The sequence below is a fragment of the Sturnira hondurensis genome, unplaced genomic scaffold (assembly GCF_014824575.4).
Source record: "Sturnira hondurensis isolate 20B ecotype Veracruz unplaced genomic scaffold, ASM1482457v3 Scaffold0020642, whole genome shotgun sequence".
NCBI lineage: Eukaryota > Metazoa > Chordata > Mammalia > Chiroptera > Phyllostomidae > Sturnira > Sturnira hondurensis.
The window spans coordinates 3,300,513-3,324,744 of NW_028093273.1; the positions used below are offsets into that span (position 1 = coordinate 3,300,513).

General features: G+C 32.2%; 1 protein-coding gene across 3 annotated transcripts in view; it reads right to left on the reverse strand.

The window, feature by feature from the left end:
• Positions 1-24,232, reverse strand: part of VPS13A (vacuolar protein sorting 13 homolog A) — a 213,835-nt gene that overhangs the window by 106,984 nt on the left and 82,619 nt on the right. For all 3 annotated transcript variants that reach the window (XM_037030342.1, XM_037030343.1, XM_037030344.1), the window contains exons 23-32: positions 22,164-22,302; positions 12,658-12,739; positions 11,282-11,430; positions 10,812-10,968; positions 6,018-6,097; positions 5,070-5,129; positions 4,701-4,854; positions 3,362-3,478; positions 3,182-3,285; positions 1,220-1,387 (exon numbers count right to left, since the gene is read on the reverse strand). In XM_037030342.1, the coding sequence (XP_036886237.1) occupies positions 1,220-1,387; positions 3,182-3,285; positions 3,362-3,478; positions 4,701-4,854; positions 5,070-5,129; positions 6,018-6,097; positions 10,812-10,968; positions 11,282-11,430; positions 12,658-12,739; positions 22,164-22,302 (1,210 nt within the window). The remainder of the gene's footprint in view (positions 1-1,219; positions 1,388-3,181; positions 3,286-3,361; positions 3,479-4,700; positions 4,855-5,069; positions 5,130-6,017; positions 6,098-10,811; positions 10,969-11,281; positions 11,431-12,657; positions 12,740-22,163; positions 22,303-24,232) is intronic.

Genomic DNA, 24,232 nt, shown 5'->3' on the forward strand with positions numbered 1-24,232 from the left:
AATATACCTAAAATTATACTTAACTTTCATATTTAGAAAAACACTGCAAGTAATTTTTTAGTATAAGGAACTTTTGCACAGGTTCAGTGGCATAATGCTTTTGAGTTTCTAAAAAGAAATTGAGTTCATAATACAAATTTCTTACCTACAACCTGGAGTCAACTTTAACCTCTCTCCTTTAACCCTGACATCCACCCAACTCAATGGTTACTATGAATTCTGCTTTTCATTTTTCATAATTGGTTAGTTCCCTACTACCTGACTTCCTTTACCCTAGACTGTGCCACATACCATTCTTATCATGAATTACCAAACCATTCTTCCAACTTCCAGTTGTCTTCTTTTGACCTATTTTGTTCATCTTTTTGGTGTAAAAAATTTTGTATAGGTATATGAAAAATTACATGACAATTTCAATTTAAAAGACTTTTAAAAGCAATTAATATTTACTTAGAATCAACCAATCATCTACTTTTTATACCAAAACTAGGAGCATTTTAAAAGAATGAATAGTGAAGGCAAAGAAACATGTATGACACTCATAGGAAAAAGTATCAAATGGCAGATTGGGAAAGCCGCAGAAAAGAAACACTATGAAAAGCAGCACTAACACTCAAACATCTTAAAGTGTATCATACAGATATTAAATCTAAAGCCTTTAAAGCCCCAGTCACAGAATTACAATGTCATAGAAAATAAAATTTTTAAATAACCTCATAGAAAAAACAAACTTCAATTATATATTTAGCATCTTTAATCAGAGTTGGAACTCAGGTAAAACAAAAGAGTAAATCAATAATATATAAATAAAAAGTCAATTCATTTTTAAAAATTTTTATTATAATTGTTTTCAAGTAAAGTTTTTTGCCCTTTACCCCATCCCAGCCCTCCCCCACAGCCCTCCCCACCTCCCTCCCATTTCCAGCCCTCCTTGTTATTTATGTGTCCTTTATACTTCTTATATGAATATATAACATATACAACATAATGTACATATATTTAATATGTTAATATATGAAATACATATTTAATTAATTAGATACTCCCATGTGAAAATAATGCTACATAAATAAAGTTTACATTTCAGTCATAGCAAGTGATACCCAAACAATTATGAAAAATCGGGAAAAAGCAAGAAATTCTTATTCTTCACCTGTGTTTGATGCCCAACCCATTTCTGACTACCAGGAAGAATAAAAAAAATGATTAACATACTTACCAATATAGAATATAAAAATTTTGTGACAAAAACTACTTCAATGCAACCAACGGTTAAATTAACTTGAATATCAACCACACTCATATCTGTGTACGCAGAACCAGCAGTTGCATCCACGTAAGAAATCATTTTGAAGCTGAAAACTTCTTTTCCAGTGATATAAACAGCCTTAATGAGAGAAAATTCAAATGTCAAAATTCATCTTTTAAATGATTTGTCTTAAAATCTTGCAAGTATTCAAGGCAAGTACAAATAAAGCAACAATTCTAACTCCTTTATTGGAACCATATTGCTGGTTTTCAAATGGGTGGTAGCAGCTCCCCTTGTGTACAATGAAATCAATTTAATAGGTCTGGCCCAACATTTTTGTAAATGGGTAGAACAAAAGAAAAGTTATCAGAATACACATTTTCATTTAGTGTGTTTACTTATGTACTAAGAATTGGCACACAAATATATTTCTGGTTACTATCAAAACTTTGAAAAACTATGTACCCCCATGATTTAATGAAATGGGCTTCTGTTGATTTGAAGTACATGAATAGATTCTCCGTATTCTTCAAACAAGTCTCCTACCACTATATTTCCATCCCTTATTAGTTTCTGAAATCATCTCAATTGCAAACCAATAATTACTGTCCGCAGATTAAAACCACAAATTTTGCAATACCAGTTTAAAATGGTGGAGCTGACTTCCAGTCCAGATGGCAGCATGGGTAAATGAAGAATGCACCTACTCCCACAACCACATCAGAATTACAAGTACACTGCAGAACAATCATCATTCAGAACCACCTGAAATCTAGTGAATTGGAAGTCCTACAACTAAGGATTTCAAGAAGAAGCCACCTAAAAACTGGTAGGAGGGGCAGAGATGCAGATGAGCTGGTCCCACACCACATTTAATGGATAAAAACCAGGACGGATATTTCATCTGCAAAAGTTCCCTTATGGAGGAGGGGTTACAGCCACACAGCAGGCCCCCTTATGGTCTTATATCCAGTAACAAAACACCTACCTATCTTTCAACCACTGGCCATCCAACTTCAAAGGACTCTCTTGACATTGTAGCAGCTACAATAGTAAGTACTGACAAAAATAAACTTATTTATTTAATCTGACTTCAGACCCTCTGCTGTTGAAATCTAAAACATGCTAAATGAAATAAGCCAGTCAGAGAAAGACAAATATTATGAATTCACTCATACATGGAATCTACTGAACAAACTGAATTGACAAGGAAAATGGGAAAAGACAGATGGACAGCAGGATGGCAGCTGGTGTGGGGAGGTTAGGAGGTAGAGAGATTGAGCAAAAAGGAAAAAGGATTCATGGACATGGAGAATAGTGTGGAGGTTACTGGGGGGAGGCAAGTATAAGGGGACTAAATAGTGATGGTAAAAAAATAAAATAAGGAAAATTTTTAAAAAGTAAGAAAAATGAAATTTTATTTTTTAAAATAGTCCACTACAGGAAAATGTTTTAAGAACTGTTTCTTCTGCACAAAACTTTTTGTCACCTCAATTTGTAAGGTGTAAAAATTACTTCTTTCCCTCAAAAGTTTAATTTGATTAAATCATTTTTGTGACTTAAAAAAATGCATTGCAAGGTTTACAATATTTGAAAATAAAAAAAGAGGGAAAAGTGAAAAAGGCATTTACTAGTCTTCCATCCTTCCTCAGTCATCACATACTCCTGCAGCTATGTTCCCTGGAGTGATTACTTACACTTTATCTCATTTATAAGATATTTAATCATCATTTTAGCCACATAAAGAAACAGAATCCAGTATTAGATCATGCAACTACTAAGGAGCAGAGCTAAGATACAAACTTAATTATGACTAACTCCAAAACCAAAAGACATAAGTCACACAGCTAAAATCTGACAACTGTCTAATTTAAAGCTATGACTAATCTTGAAGGACATTTAAAAATGTATTATTAATCAATAAATTCATACCTTTTTGTATAAAGCTGTTATATCAGAATCCAAAACAATTATATTCCTTAGCTTTGCATTTATTTCAGTTACCGAAGGCCTCATAATTATCTCAGAATCAAGCCCTAAGGGGGAAAAATGGTTAAATGCATTTTCGTTCATGTAATAGTTCTGAATTTATTTTTTCTGAAATTGTATTACCTTCAATCTTAATTTCAGAAATGTTACGTTTCTGATCTTGAATAAAGATCTGTAAACATGACAGTTCTGCTAAAATCTGCAGGGTAATAATATCTTCATTCTTGGATCGTTTTGATGCTGCAAAAAAAATGTATTATAAAACGTAAGGAAAAACTTGTATCTACCTCACTACACTTATTAAGTAAGTAAAATGTAACAACAAGTAATGTTATTGGGTTGGCCAAAAAATCTGTTATGTTTTTCCATAAAATAAAAGACACATTTTTCATTTTCACCCATAACTTTGTGTCAACTATCTCCTGTGTAGTGGAACATTGATTGCTCTCAATTAATGCCTCCTTTTTATCATAATCAACTTCAACTATTCTAACAGACCATGAAGCACTGTCCAATGAGAAATCTCCAGCTAACCACTTTTGACACTTTGGATCAGTCACAGCACCTTCTCCACACACTGCACAAATTTTATTTTGGCACTTCAGTGGCATTTTTACCTTTCTAAAACAACAAAACATAATATGCTGAAAATGTGTTTTCTTCCATTTTCAATATTAAAATGGCTACCCTAAAACTCACCAATTTTGGTAAGCTTTTTTATATGCATGCTGAAATGACAGCTGTTACAATAAAATCTAACAAAACTGTTTCAAATTAAGTTAAAGACAACTAAACCCTGCTAGAGCCATCTTATGGAAAAAAACAAATGAACTTTTTGGCCAACCCATTACTACTAGAGAAAAACCTGATTTGGAATTCAGTTGAAAACAAGCAAGATATTCCCTAATAATTAGGAATTCTAAAAAACAAGTATAATGAAAACAAAAAGAAAAAAAAGAGTAAGCAGACAAAAACAAAAAATGGTTGCTAGGTTAGACTTACATTTGAAACTGAGACATTACTAGAGATAACATAATAAATCTTTTGAGAGTCAATAATTATTAGATGATATCTGTCATTACTGAACTTACAACTTTTAACAGCTGAAAAAGTACTCTAATTTAGAAAAATACACTGATATTATTGAAAGTTTATTAGTTCTATTTTTTTAAATAATGATATTGAATATACAAATTTTAATCTAAATCAAATAATTCTATAGTATAATCTTCAACTTAAAAGAATATGATAAAGACACATTTTCTTCAGCAGTAATCTACTGCTAACAGTAATAGTACTTTATTATTATTTTCTAAAATTAACCTAGAATATAATGAATCCTTCTAGATTTTAAGCTAGGCAATGAAATTCTGAAGTCCTCATTATAAATTGATAAAGCCAAAGTTGAAATTTTTTAATCTCCTTGTAAAAAAATGTAAAGTTGAAATTTAAAGAAACATACATATTTTTTTAATGACCCCTCCTTTGTCTTCAGTGTCTGCAACATACACTGAGGCTGATTTTTCCTCCAATTGTGGAAGAATATTATTAAAATAATTTATTGTATTCAGAAGTGCTTCAGTATGCAAATGAATATCCAAAGAGGAAAAATTCACCTAAAAAACAAAGTTGATTTTAGTGACAGGTCAATAAATATGTTTACCTCCACTGTAAAAGGCACTAGGCTTTGTGTTACAAAGAATCCAAGTGAGAATATTCCATTTTTATCTTTAGAGATTTTAGAGTTTGGGTTATAAAATAATTTTCATAATATCCTATTTACTTAGAAATACAGTATCTAATTAAAAACCAAATAATTATTCACTAATACCTTAATCAGTTGAGCAACATTATTATAGAAACTTTTCAAGTTCGGCACATTATTTTCAGCCTATCCAAAGGAAAAAATATGTTAGAAAAGTCTTTAAAAAACCAGTTAAATATGTAAATACAGTTATATAACAGTCCCAATAAGCATGTATAGCAAATGTCCAGTTATTTATACATATAATTACCTAAATGAAGAACTGCTTCCACAAAACAAATTTGGCACATAGCAAGCATTCAATAAACTATCAACAGTGGACAATTAAATATTGTCAAATATGGAGAACAATCAGTCATCAACAACTCTGTAAGGCCCTTCCTAACTCATCTTGTATGTTGAAAAAACAAATTTTATGACAGAATTTTCCACCCAATATCTACATAATTCACGTTATCTTCATATCTAGAATACTTTTGTAATATCCAAGCTATTTAATGAATAAACAAAACCTGAAAAGTACCTACATAATAGTAAAAATGGTCTTAAAAGTGATAAAATGGTCCTTTCTTACCATAAAGTAATTATTAAAATAATGTGGCACTTACAAGAGAACAGGTCAATGAAAGCATGGAATAAATCATAAGTATATCATAGTACATACAAAAACACAATAAATGATAAAATGACTATCAAAAATCAATAGGAAAAAGATGACACCCAGAATCACTGACACCAGAAAAATTAGGTAACTTCAGACAATTGCAAGAAATAAAGTGAAAGCTTCAGCTCGCATTATAAGTCACAATAAACAGGATCAAGGTTAATGTGTTTCTTTCTAATAGCTTGATGGTAGGAAAAAAACTGCAGGTCATTTCTAGTTAGAACACAGGCTTCTAATTTTGCTATATGGAATATAGAATCAGAATCAAATTGAATATTACTAAACTTACAAAACTTAATATTTCAGCCATATATTTATAGTAACAAGCAGATACAAACTGTACTACTTACCTTCATATATTCTAGTGTTAACAGGTCTTCCATTGTGTTATCCAATGTTGTAATCAGATAAACTGGTTTTTTGTTTTTATCTAAAAATAATTTTTAAAATTATTCTTTCACAGTAAAACTAAGTGAAAATAAATGCAAGCAATATTGTTAAATATAAAATTGGAAAAGAAGAATCTCCTATATCAGTTCTGGATACAGAAGCTGCTTTTTACCCAGACAGAATCTTTGGATTCTATATTACCCAGGTCAGGTCCATCATCCTTTATTTTAAACTCTAAAAACACAATTTCTATTCACAATTCCATTCCCTTCTCTTATTCTAATGTTAAAACCTCTTACCTTAACAAACCTAGATAAAATGTAAGATTAATTTTTAAAAAGTAGCAATCAGTTAAAGCAAAAACTTGAAAAACAATTTAAATATATATATAAAAAAAGAAAAAAATAGGAACCATGAAAAGACATGAAGACAATTCTAGCCCTGAGCCATACAAGTAGCTTTAAAAAAATTGTCAGACTCCCTGAAAACTTAGTTTTGAGTAGAAATTAAGTATATGATGAAAAACAAAGTTTTCTTGTATATTGATATAGATTAAAATGAACCCTATTACCATACAATCAGACTTACTAGCTGTATTATTGCTTCTGCTCAAAACTTAGAAAAATAAATGAATAAATGCTGTAGAGGAATATTTTATATGAAGCCCTTAACATTATCATTACCAAATTACTTATGAAATTAGCATCTAACTACTGGAAGAAAAGACTAAACCAATTTTACTGTCCTTGAGGAAAAGATGCAACATATTCTACAGAATCCTGCACCTTTAAAAGCTCATTTGTACTCTAGCCAGACTTCTACTACAGGTGCTCCACATTTCAACCCTTGAGAAGGTCCCCATATTCCTCACATTTATTCATTCATTGAACAACTATTTACTGACATGCTCTGTGTAAGTAACTATTCACTTCTTCCAATTCCCTCTAAGAAAACAGAAGCAAAAGTATTACAGAAGTAGGTACAATGATAATTGTATATCCTGTATTCTGTGTACGAGGTTTTTCTTATGCTTTGCTCTTGAGGAAGGGAATAAAAATAAACATAAAAATTAACAACTGGTATAATGCTTCTGGATTATTGGAAAACAATGTCAAGTTGGTGACGCAAGCACCAGCCCACAGTGCCTGCAGCATCATGGATGAGACATGAGGCAAATTCACATGGACTACCAAGTCCTGTGGAGTAAAGGGGACCGCACAGCTACTCCTTCACGGGGAGAGCATGCAGACCCTTGCCTAGACAGGATTTTATTTGGTTTAATTTGTGCAGGAAGACAGGTACAATTTAATCATTTTCAGGCAGTAAGGATCAAATGATAGATAGCATACAAAGAACTACCAGGGCTTCGTCTGAGTCAGGGTCTATCAGCTAAGAGGCTATAAAACTTTGGGGAAAAAACTCATTTCCTGCTCAGACCTTTATCATTTAACTAAGAGCATTCTTAGCAAAGCAGGCTTCACAAGATTTTACACATCCTTTCTCAGACCTGATCACCCAGGGAGCCCGCCCTTTCCAGTACAAGGCTGCACCACCCTCTATCATTGTCTCAGGCTTAAGTCAGGCAGAGGAGGCAGATAGCCAAGGAATTTTCAGAGACTTCTTGGGGACTCAGGAGAGTCAGGCTTCGTCAAAGCCAAGGGGCAAGGGTCCAGGACCCCCTTTCTCCATAGACCCCCAAGTCCTTCCCTGGAGCCTCCACATGATGCCTGTCTTAGGTCATTCCCCCCTTGGGGAATCTTACCCGTCACTGGCTAACCGACTAAGCATTGGGGGCCAGTTATGGATGAAGTAAAAGGAGCAGAAGGGATGCTCCTGCCAAGGAGATAAGCTTTGTCTCCTTAGTGTCTTATGGTCCGAAGGCCACTCACTCAGCCTTAGCCATGCAAGGGTTACAGCTCCTGAAACCAGGCAGCGCAGTTCCCAACAAGTTGGTTCACCTATTTTTCCAATTACCAGAGCAAATGGTTTCTTGGTGTAAAAAGCATAATAAACCAAAACTCTGTACCTGGTACGTATATAGTTTCCTACACAACAGAGGATAACACAATCCACCACACTCAAGTTCTCAAAGGCTACAGAGCCAAGTGTAGAGTATGGAACTACTGTCAAAGAACACATACAAAGAACACACAGTATTTTCATTGAGTCTGTAGATTGCTTTCAGTAGAATGAACATTTTAATAATATTAATTCTTCCAATTCATGACCACAAAGTATTTTTTCATTTATTTGTGCCTTTCTCAATTTTCTTTCATCAGTGTCATCGTTTCCAATGTATAACCTTTTTATATTCTTGGTTAAATTTATTCCTAGGTATTTTATTCTTTTTGATGCAACTGTAAATAGGATTGTTAATTTAATTTCTCTTTCTAGTATTTCTTGTCAATGTATAGAAACAACAAATTTTTGTATATTGATTTCAAATCCTGCAACTTTATTGAATTTGCATATTTTAAAAGATTATTTTTGGTAGAGACTAGCTTTTTTTACAGATAATATAATGTTATCTGTAATAGGGACAGTTTTACTATTTGGTAAATGAAGAAATCAAAAGAGAAATTTTAAAAGATATCTTGAAACAAACAAAAATGGGAATACAAATAACTTATGGGATGCAGTGAAAGCAGTTCTAAGATAGCAATTTATAGTGATAAACACCTACCTCAAGGAACAAGATAAATCTCAAAGAAGCTACATAGCATTACCCCTTGAGGGGCCAGAAAAAGAACAAATGAAACCAAACATTAATAGAATAAAGGAGATAAAAATATCAGAATAAATGTAGAGTAAAAAAATATTAAAGATAAATAAAACTAAAGCCGAATCTTTGAAAAGAGAAAACTGACAAATCTTCACCTATTGCAGATTCACCAAGGACGCCAATAAAAATGAGAGAGGAGGCATTATAACAGATAGCTCATAACTACAAAGGATCATGAGACTACCGTGGAAAATTATAAGCCACCAAATTGGACACCTAGACGAAATGGATAAATTCCTAAAAACATAAATCCTTTCAAGAGTGAATCATTGCGAAACAGAAAATCTGAGTAAACCAATTACTAGTAAGGAGAGTCAACGAGCAATGAAACACCTTCCAACACACAAAAGCATAGGACCTAATGACTTCACTGGTGAATTCCACCAAATATCAGAGAAGAATGAGCACCAAATACTTCTCAAATTTTTCAAAAAAAAAGAAAGTAACACTTTCAAATTCATTTTAAAAGGACAGCATTACCAAAACACGCAAGGATGCCACAAGAAATAATTACAGGAGTATCCTTGATGAATACTGATGCAAAAATCCTCACCAAAATAGTGGCAAAGTGAATATAACAATATATTGTTATATATGAACAAGAGGATAACACACTGATCAAATAGAATTCATACCAAGGAAATAAGGATGGCTCAATATCCACAAATCAATCCACGTGATATACCTCATTAACAAAATAAAGGATATAAAGCATACAAAAATCTCAACAGAAGCAGAGAAAACACATGACAAAATTCAATATCTGTTTATGGCAAAAACTCTCAACAGAGAAAACATACCTCCACATAATAATGACCATATATGACATAACCATAGTTAAGATCATACTCAATAGTAAAAAGCTAGAAGCTTTTCCTCTACCATCAGAAAAAAGACGAGGACACTCACTCTCACTTCTATTGAACATGGTTGAGAAGTCATCACCGGAGCAATTAGTAAAGAAAAAGAAGCTTAACAGGCATCCAAATTGGAAGTAAAAACTTTGCCTTGATAATTCCATCAACCACTCAAAATTACCTTTTAGGGAAAAACCCAAAATTATAAGGAGGAAATATGAATAATACCCTCCTAAATGCCTAACATAGCAAATGGAAATACCTATTTTCTAAGGTATATAATTTATCCATTATGATTATGGGACACAAAGTGTTTGTGGTAGGCAGAATAACACTCCTCCCTCCAAGGATGTCAATGCTTTAATTCCCCAAACCTGAAAATACATTATCTCATGTAAAAAAAATTGACTTTGAGGAGCTAAAGTTAAGGGGAAATTATCCTGGACTGTCCACTTATGATCAATCTAATAACTTGAGTTTTTAAGAGTGGAATCAAAAGGCAAAAGAATGGGTTAGAGAGATGACATCATAAGAAGGATCTAATACCCTGTATTTGTTCAGAGATGTAAGGGACTATGTGCAAGAACCCAGAGATTCCACTAAGGACAGCCCTTACCTAATAATCAGCAGGGAAACAGACTTAAATCACATGGAACTGAATTCTGTCAATGTCTGAGTGAAAAAGGAAATCACTCTTCCCCTGTAGGCACCAAAAAAAGTACCTCTTCTCTTGACACCTTGATTTATGCCTGTTGAGACTTAAGTCAGGCTTCTGATCTAAAGAAATTTAAGATAATAAACTGGTATTGTTTTAAGACACTAAGCTGTGGTAAACTGTTATAGTATTAATAAGAAACAAATTTAGTGTTGTAGAATTTAGTTAAACAGATTTATAATTAAACCATGATGTTCACTTTCCATAATAAAAACAATTATCTTCATTTTCTCTCTGGTCTACCTAGATTTCCAAGTATAAGATAAAAGTTAAAAACTAATTGATAATATGTTTCAGAGCATGTTTTAGCAAATGTATTTATTTAATACCTAGAGAATTAAAAACTCTACAGTAGTCAGTTGAATGATAAAATTATTTATTTTAAAACACAGATTCTTACCCAAGTATTCTGGGCATTTCAGGCAGAATTCTTTCAAAAAGGCAGTGGCTTTCAAATCAAATGTTCTAAGCTCTACTTCTGTGCCCAATCCTAAGACAAGAATTTCTACTACAGGTAGTTCACAATCTTCAACAAGGTGATAAAACTGAACTGATACCTGGAGAAGAAAGAAAAAAGAAACTAGTATTATCTAAATCAAAGAACTGCTTGTGTGAATGACAGTTACAAATGGATACATGAAGTATACATGCAATATAACTGATATGTACTTAAAATGTAGAAAAGATCTGATAAGCACACAAACATACACTGCACACAAAGAAGGGGGAACGACCAATACCATCTGGGTTCAGCTTAAACAGGATGACAGCAACAGTATGCATTAGTAATGACACTACACAAATAGGCTGTGAATAGTAAAAATAATAAACAATTTAAATAAACCATATCAATTTTACAATGGTACATACCTCTGGTACTTCAAATCTTATTTTATACTGAATTATATTTTTGGAACAATCCAACTTTTGAAGCTCTTTTGGTTGACAACTTTTATTTGTTGGCTGTAAAGGTTCTTCTAAGGGACTACATGGTGCATCATAAAATTCCTCCTCTGAATCTAAGTATCAGAGAACATTGTTTAAATCAATAACCAAAATGCCTTATTTAATAACATATTTATAATTTTTCTAAGGTAAATATTATCAATAAAATACCAAAAGGGTCTCTTTCAAAAATTTATAATGTAAAGATGAGAAAATAAACCTTAAAGTTTAGAGACCATGTCTGAATAACATTCTTGATGACAAAAAAAGTACTGTAATTTACAAAATGCACTCTTTATCTTAATGAACTTATAAAATCATTGGTTTATCTAAAAATGGTTAAAGAAATTTTATAGCAAATGACAATACCAATGATTACCACATCATGAATAATCAAAGGAACACACTAATATATTCACACCTAGAGAGCAAAAAGGACCTAGTTAAAAACTCTGCAATGTTAAAAGCAGAAGGCAGGTCCTGAAGTTTGAACGAAGAAATTGAGATGGAGTACTACTTCAGGTGCATACATACATAAATACATATGTGATAATAAATTTCTAGAATTTGCTACTTTAAAAAAGTAAAAAACTTAAAGCCATTAAAGGAAGGTTTAAAGGAAACTAAGATAAGCTGAAGTATATCTCTAATAACCTAAGATCAAATTTAAGGTAGATGAGCTCATAAACAGTACCTTCTCCCTCCCCTCCATCCCTACTCTGGTTACCACACAAAGGAAAACATTCTCTAGAAAACTGAAAGCCAGCATGCCAATTTCTGTGATTTAATATTGAGCAGTTTTAGAAGTCTTAAAAACTGAAAATTATATTTATTTTTCTTTGCAATGTGGCCAAGAAAAAGCATCTATTTGATGTCAAAATATTTACCAGTTTTCTTGTGTTATTAAGGCTTGGTTTTATTCCTTTAATAAAAAAAAACAAAAAAGGAAAACATATAAAGTAAAAATAAACTTATAATAACAAAATTCTCCAATACCTACATATCACATGAATTAGATATCTATAAAGTTTAATGGGATCTCTTAGCTCACAGCAGGATTAAGATGATTAAATTACTAGACGTTCTTGTAATTGAGTTTAATTTTTATGTATCAAAAATTCTACTGCAAAAGTAACTTTAAGGGACATCCAAATTACAGTGATCTAAGGGAATTTTAGTAAAATTTCTGGAAAACAACAAATATCTGCTATTCCCTGAAATTTTTATATGGTTTCAACATGAGAATTATTTCTGTAAGATATTTATAATAAGGAAAGTTTTTTAAAGCAGTTTCATTTTACCATCTTCCACACGTTTCAGTTCCAATAGAGGAATCACTTTCTGTGATATCTGTGATGCTCCCAAAGAAGCAGACCTCTGTATCTGAAAGAAATTTATTGTTGATTAGCACAAAGATTTTATTCAAGGTTCTAAGACAATTTAGACATCTCCCCCAAGAGAAAAAATATAGTCTGAATTAGACAAATAAATTATAAGATATATATTTCAAGATGTGATTATTACAATTTCAGGGCTAAATATAAACTTTAGAGCTATTTTAATAGCTAATTTCCCTGCTGACAGACTTTGAGTAGAAAATGACTTTAGATATATCTAAACTCAATGCCTTGCAAAATAAGGAAGCCACCTTCATGACATCTGTGAAGAACAACAAAAAGTCTCAAGATTTAAAGCCTACATACTTGAAGAACTTGCAATTTTATTTTTAATTTTTATAAGATATTTCAGTAAATTTACTTATTGTTCTAGGGAATATAGCATAAACACATGTAATGCAGTTTGAAAATCAAAATAAAAGACACTCCTGAACCTTTCACCCAGGCAAAGAAACAAGCCATACCCTATCTACCGAGAAACACCCTCTGTGCTCCCCCTTTGATTGCCTTCCCTACCCGTGATTATGCTCTTGCTTGCATTTAGTTTGCTTTTCTAAACCTATGAATGAGTCTCTAGAGAATGCATTTACCTCTGCATCTTTCTATACTGTAGAAAAAGAAAACATTGCATGTATCTTTGGGTAATATTATTCGACAAACCACCTTCAATTTTATCTGCATTGACAGTTTACTCATTCTCACTGCTACAGTGTATTCCATGGATGAACAAACCACTCCTTTGTTGTCCCTTGCACTGTTGATAAATATCTGTATTGCTCACAGGTTTTTGCTTTTACTCACAGTGGCATTATAAGCATCCTTGAACCTGACCCAGGTGCTCATATGCAAGACTTTCCGTGGTGTATATATCAAAGGGTGGAAATGCATATGTTCACCTTTCTAAGTCCTACAAAACTGTATTCACAAGTGGTTGCAACACAATACACTAATGTCAGCAGATTAGAGTTTGTATGGCTCCATATCCTCAAGAAAGCTTAACGTTTTGAGACATTTTAAACTTTGCCAATATCACTGCCAGTTTCACCCTAGTTTTAATTACAATTTTACAAATGCATAATAGTTACACATCACATTAAAGTTTCATGGGTTATTTGTGTTTTTCCTTCTCAGAATCCTATTCATTTTCAGGATGCATTTTTATTAAAAAATAATCTACTATATAGGAGCACATAACTGTAAGTACATAGCTCAGTAACTTTTCAAAAAGTAAATGCACTCGTGCACATAAAATCTAGACTTAGCAAGAGAACACTACAAGCAACTCCGAAGCCTCCCTTGTGCTCCACAGCATCATTACACATGCTCCCAAAACGTAATGACCATGCTGCCCTAATTTTAATTTTAATGTAATAATTTTTTATATCTAAAGCCATAAAATGTTAGTTTGCTTTTGCATTTTCCTGCTGAGTAATAAATAAAGTCATGCACCTAAGTCATTTCTTATCTGGCTGCTGGCTTTTATATTTGAGTATGTTGGACAAATCTACTTTAAGTTACATGTGTTTCAAGTATTTTTCCCAATTGATAGTTTACCTTTTTCATTTTTAAGTGTCTTTAAAAAATCAGAAAATTTTAATTTTCATGAAATACAATTAATTTTTCTTCTACATTTGTACTTTTTAAAACCCAAGATATCTTTACTTACAACAAGTACTCAAACATTTTTACTTATGCTTTTTGTTAAAGAAACTTTATACCCTTGGGCATTTACATGTAGGACTATGTTCCATCTCCAGTTAAATTCCATTCATGTTTTAAGGTAAGAGTTGATATTCATTTATTTTTCTTACATATTTTTCCCACATAATAATATAGTTTTTCAGAACCATTTGTTGTAAGAACTATTCTTCCCTCACTTAGTTAAACTTGACATCTTTGTAAGAAATCAAATATTTATTAACCATATATTACATTGTAGATTTATTTCCAGACTGTATTCTATTTTACTGACTTATTATAACATCTATTCATATGCCACTACAGCTCTTTCTGGAATAGCATAGCTATAAAATAAACCTTGAAATAAAGTATCAGATAATCTACAACCTTATTCTTATCCAAAATTGTTTTGCCTAATATGTATCCTTTGCATTACCAGTGTATTTTACAATATAAGCTTGTTAGTTTCCAGAAGAAACATTTTTTGGTATTTTGATTGTAAGAAACCTACAGAGTTTGGTGAGAACTGCCATCTTAATAAATTCAGCCCTCCAACCTTGATTATGTATATTATTCTACTTACTTCAGTCTTTTTTTCCAGAAATGTGTATTTATTAGTATATAGTATTTGTATTTCTTTTGTTAATTTTTCCTATATATTTAACCATGTTTAATACTATTAATAATGATATTTTTCTTGATTTTTAGAAACAACTAATTATATTGCTATGTTTCCTGAAATCTTGTGATACTTGCTTACTATTACTATTCATATTTCTCTACATTCTTTAGAACTTTCTGCATCAATGATCATGTAATCTGCAAATAAAGATAATTTTACATTCTTATTTCCATCCCATCTTTATTCTTCTTTACTGTTGCAAAGACTAGAACCTTTAGTGAAAGTCTGAACAGAACTGGTGAGAACAGCCATTCTGACATTATTCTTTTTTTGAGTTTTTTTTAATATATTTTATTGATTATGCCATTACAGTTGTCCTGTTTCCCCCCCTTCATTCGCCTCCACCCTGCACACCGCCTCCCCCACCATTCCTCCTCCTTTAGTTTATGACCAAGTGTCTCAAGTTCTTTAGATTCTCTATTTCCCATACTATCCTTGCCCTCCCATCTATTTTCTACCTACCATCTACTATGCTACTTATTCTCTGTACCTTCTCCCCACTTCTCCTCCTCCCACTCCCCTGTTGCTAACCCTCCATGTGATCTCCGTTTCCATGGTTCTGCTCCTGATCTAGCTGTCTCTTATACTATTCTTGATCTTACAAGGAAAGTATTCAGTCTTTTTCAAATTAAGAATATATCAGCCAGCCCTGGCTGGTGTAGCTCAGTGGACTGAGCTCGGGCCTGCGAACCAGAAAATCATGGTTCGATTCCCAGTCAGGGCACATGCCTGGGTTGCACATGCCTGAGAGGCAACCACACATGGATACTTCTCTCCTTCTCTCCTTCCTTTCCCCTCTAAAGATAAATAAATAAAATATTTAAAAAAAAAGAATATATCAGCCATAGGTTTTTTCCTGTATGTCCTTTACCAGGTTGAGGAAGCTACTTTTCATTCTAAGTTTATTAACAGTTTTTACCATGAATGGTGGATTTTGTCAATGCTTTTTCCTCTCTATTGAGATGATCATATACTTTTCTCCTTTACTACATGAATGTGGTTAATAACACTGAGTGGTGAACCATTTTTGCATTCTTAGAGTAAATGCTTTTAGCCATGGTGTATTATATACTTTAAAATATCATACTATTTGGTTGTACTAATTGTTAAGGATTTTTACATCTATGTTAATGAACACATTGGTCTGTAGTTTTCCTTTCTCATAATTCTTCAGGTTACAACAGAATAATGCATGCAAAGAAACAAGGAAGTGTGGCCCATACACAGAAAAAAAATAACAGAAACAGTAAAAGAGAAAGCACAAGCATTGGCCTTGAATGCAAAGAAAATCATTTTAAACTGTCTTACATACACTCAGAGAGCTAGAAAGAACCTTAAAAAAAGAGCTGAAGAAAAATAGAAGAACAAGATCACAAGTGAAAATATTAGTAAGGTAGGTGTTACAAAAAGAAATATGTCCCCAAATCTGAAAAAACACATGAATCTTAAAAAACCAGCAAGTTCACTAAATCAATGTAACATACACTCAAATAAATCAATACAAAAACATGATCAGTTAAAAGACACTCAAAGAGAGAAGAAGCTACTTGCCACATACTAGGTATCCTCATTAAATTAATCATCAATTTCTCATTAGAAAGAGAAAAAGTAATGGAATGACATTGAAAAGGCTAAAAGAACATAAAGGTGAACCAAGAATTTTATGTATGACAAAACTGTCTTTAAAAAACTGAAATTAAGACACTGCCTGACAAACAACATCTAAAGAAGTGTATTACCATTAGACTTGAACAACAAAAAATGCCAAACAGAGTCCTTTAGGTTAAAGTAAAAAAACAATACACAGGAACACAAAGCCATAGGTAGAAATAGAATTTCTAGCAAAGATAAAGACATGGACATATACATGAGAAAGTATTATTGTACTTACAGTTCAGAACTACAGTTTTTATTATCTACACACTTACAAGAAAATGTATTAAAAACTTATAATGGATTCTGAGCACCCAGTGCATGAAGATGCAATCTGTGACACCTTAATAATGGGAGACCAGAGCTGTGTTAGTAAAGAGTTTTTGCATGCTATTGGGGTTAAATTGGTATCAACTCAAAACACAGTATTATAAATTAAGAATGTTAAATAAAATAAAATTGACATACCAACCATAAAGAAAATATCTAAAAGTATACACAAAGTAAATTAGAAGGGACTCAAACAGTTCACTGCAAAAACCCACTAATTCCAAGAAGAGGAAGTAATAGAGAAAATGAGTGTAAGATATATAGAAGACAAAAAGCAAAAAACAGGAGGAAGTCTTATAAGTATTTTAAATATGAACAGATTGGGCCATCTAATCAAAAAGCACTGACTTGCAGAATGGATAAAGACATACAAATACATACAATTCAACTACATGCTGTGTACAACAGGTTCATTTTACAGCCAAATACATAAATAAATAGAAAATGAAGGATGAAAAAGGATATTCTAGTAGCAGTCAAAGCATAGATGGTTTACTGATTTCAAACAAAAGACTTTACATGAGAAAATGTAACAAAACAAAAAATGTCATCATATATATATATATATGATGATATATATATAAAGAAAATAATTTATTATGTCATCATATATATATGACATATCATATATACATATATATAAAATGTCATCATATATATATGATATATATATAAAGAAAATAATTTATTAGGAAGATATTAACAATTATAAATATATACTCCAAGCAATATATAAGTCCCAAAATATGTAAAGAAAACATTAACAAAAGAGGGGAAATAAAAAGTCTACAAATAGTTTGATACTTCAATATTCCTTTTCAATAAAGGACAGAACATCTAGATAAAACATCAGTAAGAAAATGACTTAAACAATTTATATCACCTAAATATAACAGACAAATACTGCATAATGTCACTTATATGTGGAATCTAAAATAAGAAAAAAGTCAAACTCAAAGAAACAGTATAAAAGTAGATGCCAGGGGCTGGGGGTTGAGGAAAAAGGAAAAGTTTATTAAAAGTACAAATTTTTAGTTATATGATGAATCTAACTTAAAATATGGTGACTATAGTTGATAACACTAGATTGTGTAACTGAAATACACTGAGAGAGAAGAACTTAAATTCTTCTCCCCCCCTCCCAAAAAAGAGATAAATATGACCGGTAATGAATGTGTTAATTAACTAGGGAAAAACCTTCACAATGTATATCAAATCACCTCAATGTACATGTTAAATATTTGAGAACTTTATTAATCAATTATCCCTTGATAAAACTTTTAAAAAAATCACTGTAGAAAGTGAAAAAGAACACCCAACTTCAAGATATATTTCAATGTTAAAACATTTAAGACTTGTGAGTAAAAGTTTGTTTCTAAGACATGCCAAACAATCATTCCTGAGGGGTGATTCTTTGTTTAAAAAATACTTTATTTGACCTGTAAAACCACTTCAGCTTAAATCACAACTCTTAGTAAAGATCTACTGTTTTGTACTCAAATTCCTTGGGAAACTTGGAAAAAGTACAAACAGAATGCCTTGCAGATTAGGAAATCACCTATATATGTGTGTATAGAAAATTATGTGATAACAGCAGAAAGAATCTCAGCTGGAGATTTGTTTTAAAAGAAGAAATAAAAAGAAACCTGAATTCAAACTTTGGCTCAGCAAGCTACAAGCTACATGATCTTAGGCAAAATATTTAACCTCTCTAAAACAGCATCTGTCAAGCAAAATAATGACCATAACACGCAACTCGTTAGATTGTGATAAGGATTAAAGATAAAATATACAAAAATAAAGAAGTGTGCTAGGTGTTAAATGTAAATAATAGAGAGCCTTAAATACAGTCCTTTTCCAAATGTGTGGCCTGACACAAAATAGAAATCCACTTTAAAAAAGATTAAATGGTAATTTTCTGCGTATTTTTATGTAAGCATTGGATTTTTAAAAGGAACACGATCTGGTGTAGATCATGTGTTCAAGACTCTCTTAATATACAGGGTGAGCAAAGTAGGTTTACAGTTGTAATATGAATAAATAATTAATAAATAATAAAACAAGAATAAACTGTTTCATTTATTTACAACTGTAAAACTACTTTTGCTACAAAAGTAGTTTTACTACAAAACTGTTATACTACAAAAAAGTCTGGGAGTGGGTTGGGGAGGAAATTCATCTTAGCTATCACTCATAACTAAGATATAACCTAATAGTTACACAGATGGTTTTTCTTAAAGTTGTAACAGCTTAAGAAAAAAATAATAGAAGTGTAAAAGACAATAAATATCAAGTCAAAAAGGACTCAGAAGTGTGCAGTCAGCATAGCACAAACCTGATGGAAGAAACAGACTCAGAAGACTGTCACAGAAATTCTCCTTAACAATCTGCACAGGATAAAGTTGTTGTTTTTTTTTTTAAGATTTTATTTATTTTTAGAGGGGAAGGGAAGGGGAGAGGGAGAGAAATATCAGTGTATGGTTGCTTCTTGTGCATCCCCTACTGGGAACTGGCCTGCAACCCAGGCAAGTGCCCTGACTGGGAATCGAACCGTGATCCTTCAGTTCGCAGGTCCGTGCTCAATCCACTGAGCTACATACACCAGCCAGGGGAGGATAAAGTATTTAAAAATTTAAAATTTTAATTGGATTGTGTCTTCCTGGAATCTAATCAACAAACAAGCAAGCAAAATATAACCAGATACTGAAATTAAGAATAAACTGACAGTAACCAGAGGGGAGGTGGAAGGAGATAACTGGGGAAAGAAAGGGGAGGGTTGTCAAGGAACATACACAAAGGACCTATGGACAAAGTCAAAGTTGGGTAGGATCAAGGGTGGGAGGTGGGGATGGCTGGGGTCGGGGGGAATTGTGGAGGGAAAATGGAGATAACTGTACTTGAACAGCAATTAAAAAAAGAAAAAGTTTTGAAAATAAAAAAAAAATTAAAATTAAGCCCTGGCTGGTGTGGCTCATCTGGTTGGGCACCATCCAACAAACCAAAAGGTCAAGGGTTTAATTCCCATTCATGGTACATGCCCAGGATGCAGGTTCAGTCCCTTGGTCAGGGATTGGTGCACATATGAAAGGCAACCAAGTGATGTTTCTCTCTCACATCAATGTTTCTCTTACTCTCTTTCTCCCTTCCTTCCCCCTCTAAGCATGTCCTCAGGTGAGGATAAAAAAGTTTTTTTTAACTAAAAAAGAGGCTTACCATGTAAGTAACTATACAGTAAATAAAACAGTATGGTATCAGTGAAAGGACAGACACAGATCAAAGAAAAGGATACAGAAATCATTGTAGAAAAACATAGCTGGAAACAGATTCAACTCATTGGAGAAAGTTTTTTAAATAAATGAAACAGAAATAACTAGAAATATAAATGTAAAAATAGAATGATGACTCATGTATAAGTTTTTTTAATACACTCGATGTATAAAAATATTAACAAGTAATGGCTCATAGTGCTAAACATAAAATCTAAAAATATAAGATTTCTAGAATAAAAATATAAGAGAAAATATTTTTGCCCATGTGTTAGGCAAAGATTTCAGATGAGATAAAATATTTTATCCATTAAAACAATATTGTAAAAATTTAATTTCATCAAAATCTAAAACATCTTTTAAAAAGAGACTTAAAAACATAAAAAGCTCAGCAACAGACTATGAAAAAATATTGCAGAGCACTAAAGTGTTCAGGGTGATGGTACAACAAATCAGAAACATTCTCAAATGCTGAGGAAAAAACTTCTTTACACTATTTTTACAACATTGCTATAAGTCTGAAATTATTTCAAAAAAAGTTAAACAAAAAAATCAGATTTTTTTTTTAAAGAGAAAAATAGGAATGGGTATTTCCTTTTTGAAATTCATTTCATAAGAGGTAAGGTACGTAACACAAAACCCAAACATCACGAAGGGGAAATCTAATAACTTTAACTACACAGAAAGTTTGGCTTGGCAAAAATAAATATATCAGAATAAAAACAAATAACAAATTTTAAAAAACTGATTGTAAACAAAAAACTTCAAATATTTCTTTAACTGAAAAACAATAACCCAACAAAAGATATAAACAGCTGTTTTCAAAAACAGAAATGCAAATTCTCAAACTTATGAAAATAAGTTCCATCTTATTCATAAAGAAATGCCTATTAAAACCACAAGGTAACATTCCTTCACTTAACAGAGTAAATTTTAACATGTGTTAATATGATGCATGAGAACAGAGAAACAGACCTTCATTGGTGGGACTATAAATTAGGACTCAACTTAGAAAAAAAATTCAGCAAAGTCCATTGAATTATAAAATTCACATGGTATTTTACTAAACAATTCTTCTAGGAATTTATTTAAAGGATAAAAATATGCCCAAATGTATATAAAAGGAAGTTCAAAGCCATATTTTCACAACTAAAAACACTCATCACAATATGAGTGTTCACCCGAAGGGGATTATGTTAGATAAAGGATGGTACACTCACATAATTCAAAACTACAGGGTGGGGCGAACGCAGGTTTATCATTGTTCATATGGAAAACAATAATAATAATACAAGAATAAACTCTGTGTTTAGCACACTCACCAGTGCAAACCTACTTTTTCCCCACCCTGTATATCACAATAAAAAATAAGGTAGATCTGGGCTAAAATGAAAATATCTCTAAGGTGTTTAACATAGATAATAATGGTAAAGAGTGCAGGTTCAGAACGCTAAGTGTGATCTCACTTATACAAATTTTAAGAACAGAAGAACAAATATACATGTACATACACACACATATGTGTGTACTAGCATATGCCATAAACATTTTCAGAAAACTAGAGATGCAGTGGTTCAAGTGTTACCACTGAAGGCTGGAGAAGTAAAGAAAGGCAGGCTTACCATTTTACACTTTAGGCGACTTTTATTACTTCACCATTTGCTTTTTTAAAACGTAATTTTTAAAGATCTATTCAGAATGAATTGGGGTTTTTTTAACCAAAATTTCTGTGGTTCTTAAAATGATAGTTGGAAATTCTTTTTAATTTGTGTTTTTATTCATTTTGTAAATAATATTACCTGAAATGGTTTGACAGGGGCATGCACTTCAGTTGCAGGTGTGGGTTTTGGAATGCTTTCAATCAATTCCAAAATCCCTTGAAGTTTTTTATCTGAAATTCTTAAAGAAATCAGTGGTAACTTTCCAAAAATCTTGAATCTGTATCAAAAAGAGAGGAATTATAACTCAATTTTTTATTACAATTTAAGTGCATTAATTAAAAAGATGACTGTTCCCCTTAAACTATCCCAAAATAATCAAGTGTGATTTTACCACTAAAAACTACCCACAGGCCATGGGCAAATTATCCCATGTTCTCCACTCAAATTTACAATTGACCTTATTGACCAGTCATTAGGTAAAATAATCTCATTATTTTTCAGAGGCTTATTTTCTAATGTTCATTATCCCACTACTATTTGCCAAGAACAGTTGACAATTATTATTTGTCAAGTCTTAATTACATGATAGGCAATAAGAAAAGCACCTGATATGCATTATGCTAAATAGTCCTCATGACCTAGGAGGTTAGACAATTTATTTCTGTTCCCTGTTTCTTATAAATTCCCATATGTACATAGTTTCTACCAAGAAATTAAGACTTTAGCAAATTCAAATAACTTGTACAAGAGATTATACATCTAAAACCATGTTTAAAAATGTGATCTGACTAAACAGGAAAAAAATACATGATTGCATGAATAGAGATGCATGTGACAAAGTCCAACATACATTCACAATAAAAAGACACTTCTCAGTAAACTAAAATAAAGGATAGCTTTTCACCTTGAAAAACCTATGGCTAACATCATACTTAGTGGTAAAAATACTCCAAGTTTCCCAAGTATGATTAGGTACAAAGCAGACTCTCCTCTCACCACTCCTTTCCAAGATCATGTTGACAGTCCTACCCAACGCAATAAGGCAAGGCAAGAAAATAAAAGTCAATAAAAGTCATACAGATTGGAAAAGAAAACATAAAACTGTGTTTATTCACTGATGAAATAATCCTGTGTGTAGAAAACCCAAAGAGAAACAACAACAACAATGAAAAAAAAACACCTCCTGAAACTTATAAACCATTATTGTTAACTGCAGGATACAAAGTTAACAATAGTCAATCACTTTCCTATACACCAACAATGGAAAAGTGAAACTAGAAATTAAAAACACAATCCTATTTTTATTAGCACCTTCCAAAAGAAATACTCAGGTATAAAACTAAAAATATATACAGGATCTACATGAGAAGCAGAACTTGGAAGAATGAAATGAAAAAAAAACTATATAAATAGAGATCTTCCATTTTCATGAACAGGAACACTCAATATTGTCAAATGTCAGTTCTTCCCAAACTGACTTACAGATTCAATGCAGTGACAAATAAAATCCCAGCAACGTATTTAACAGATATTAACAAAATAATTCTAAAATTTATACAGAGACACAGAAAGCTGGAATTGCCAACACAATATTAAAGGAGAAGAACAAGGCTGGAGGACTGACACTCCCTGACTTCAAGGCTTACTGTACCCCTTACTGGTGTGGCTCTTTGGGTTGCATGTCAGCCTGCAGAACAAAAGGTCACAAGTTGAATTTTGGTTGGGGCACATGACTGAGTTGCAGGCCCATGTCCCCAGCTGGGGGTGTGCAAGAGGCAACTGACTGATGTTTCTTTTGCATATCAATGTCTTTCTCCCTCTTTCTCCTTCCCTTCTCTCTCTCTAAACATAAAAATAAATTAAAAATCTTTTAAGAAATACTTACTATAAAGCTACAGTAAGACACTGATGTTGGTGAAAAAATAAACAGATCATCTAGCCAGAATAGACGCCCTAAGAACTCCATAAATATAGTCAACTGAACTTGACAAAGGAACAAAGGCAATAAAAAAAAGCAAAGACATTCTCTTTAACAAATGGGGCTGAAATAAATGGACACCTACATGCAAGAAAAATGTAACTAGACAACAAACTTAACCTTCACAAAAATTTAAAATGGATCACAGATCTAAGTGTAAAATCCAAACACTATAGAACTCCAAAAAGATAAATTCAAGAAAACCTAGATGACCTTAGGTATTGGCCAT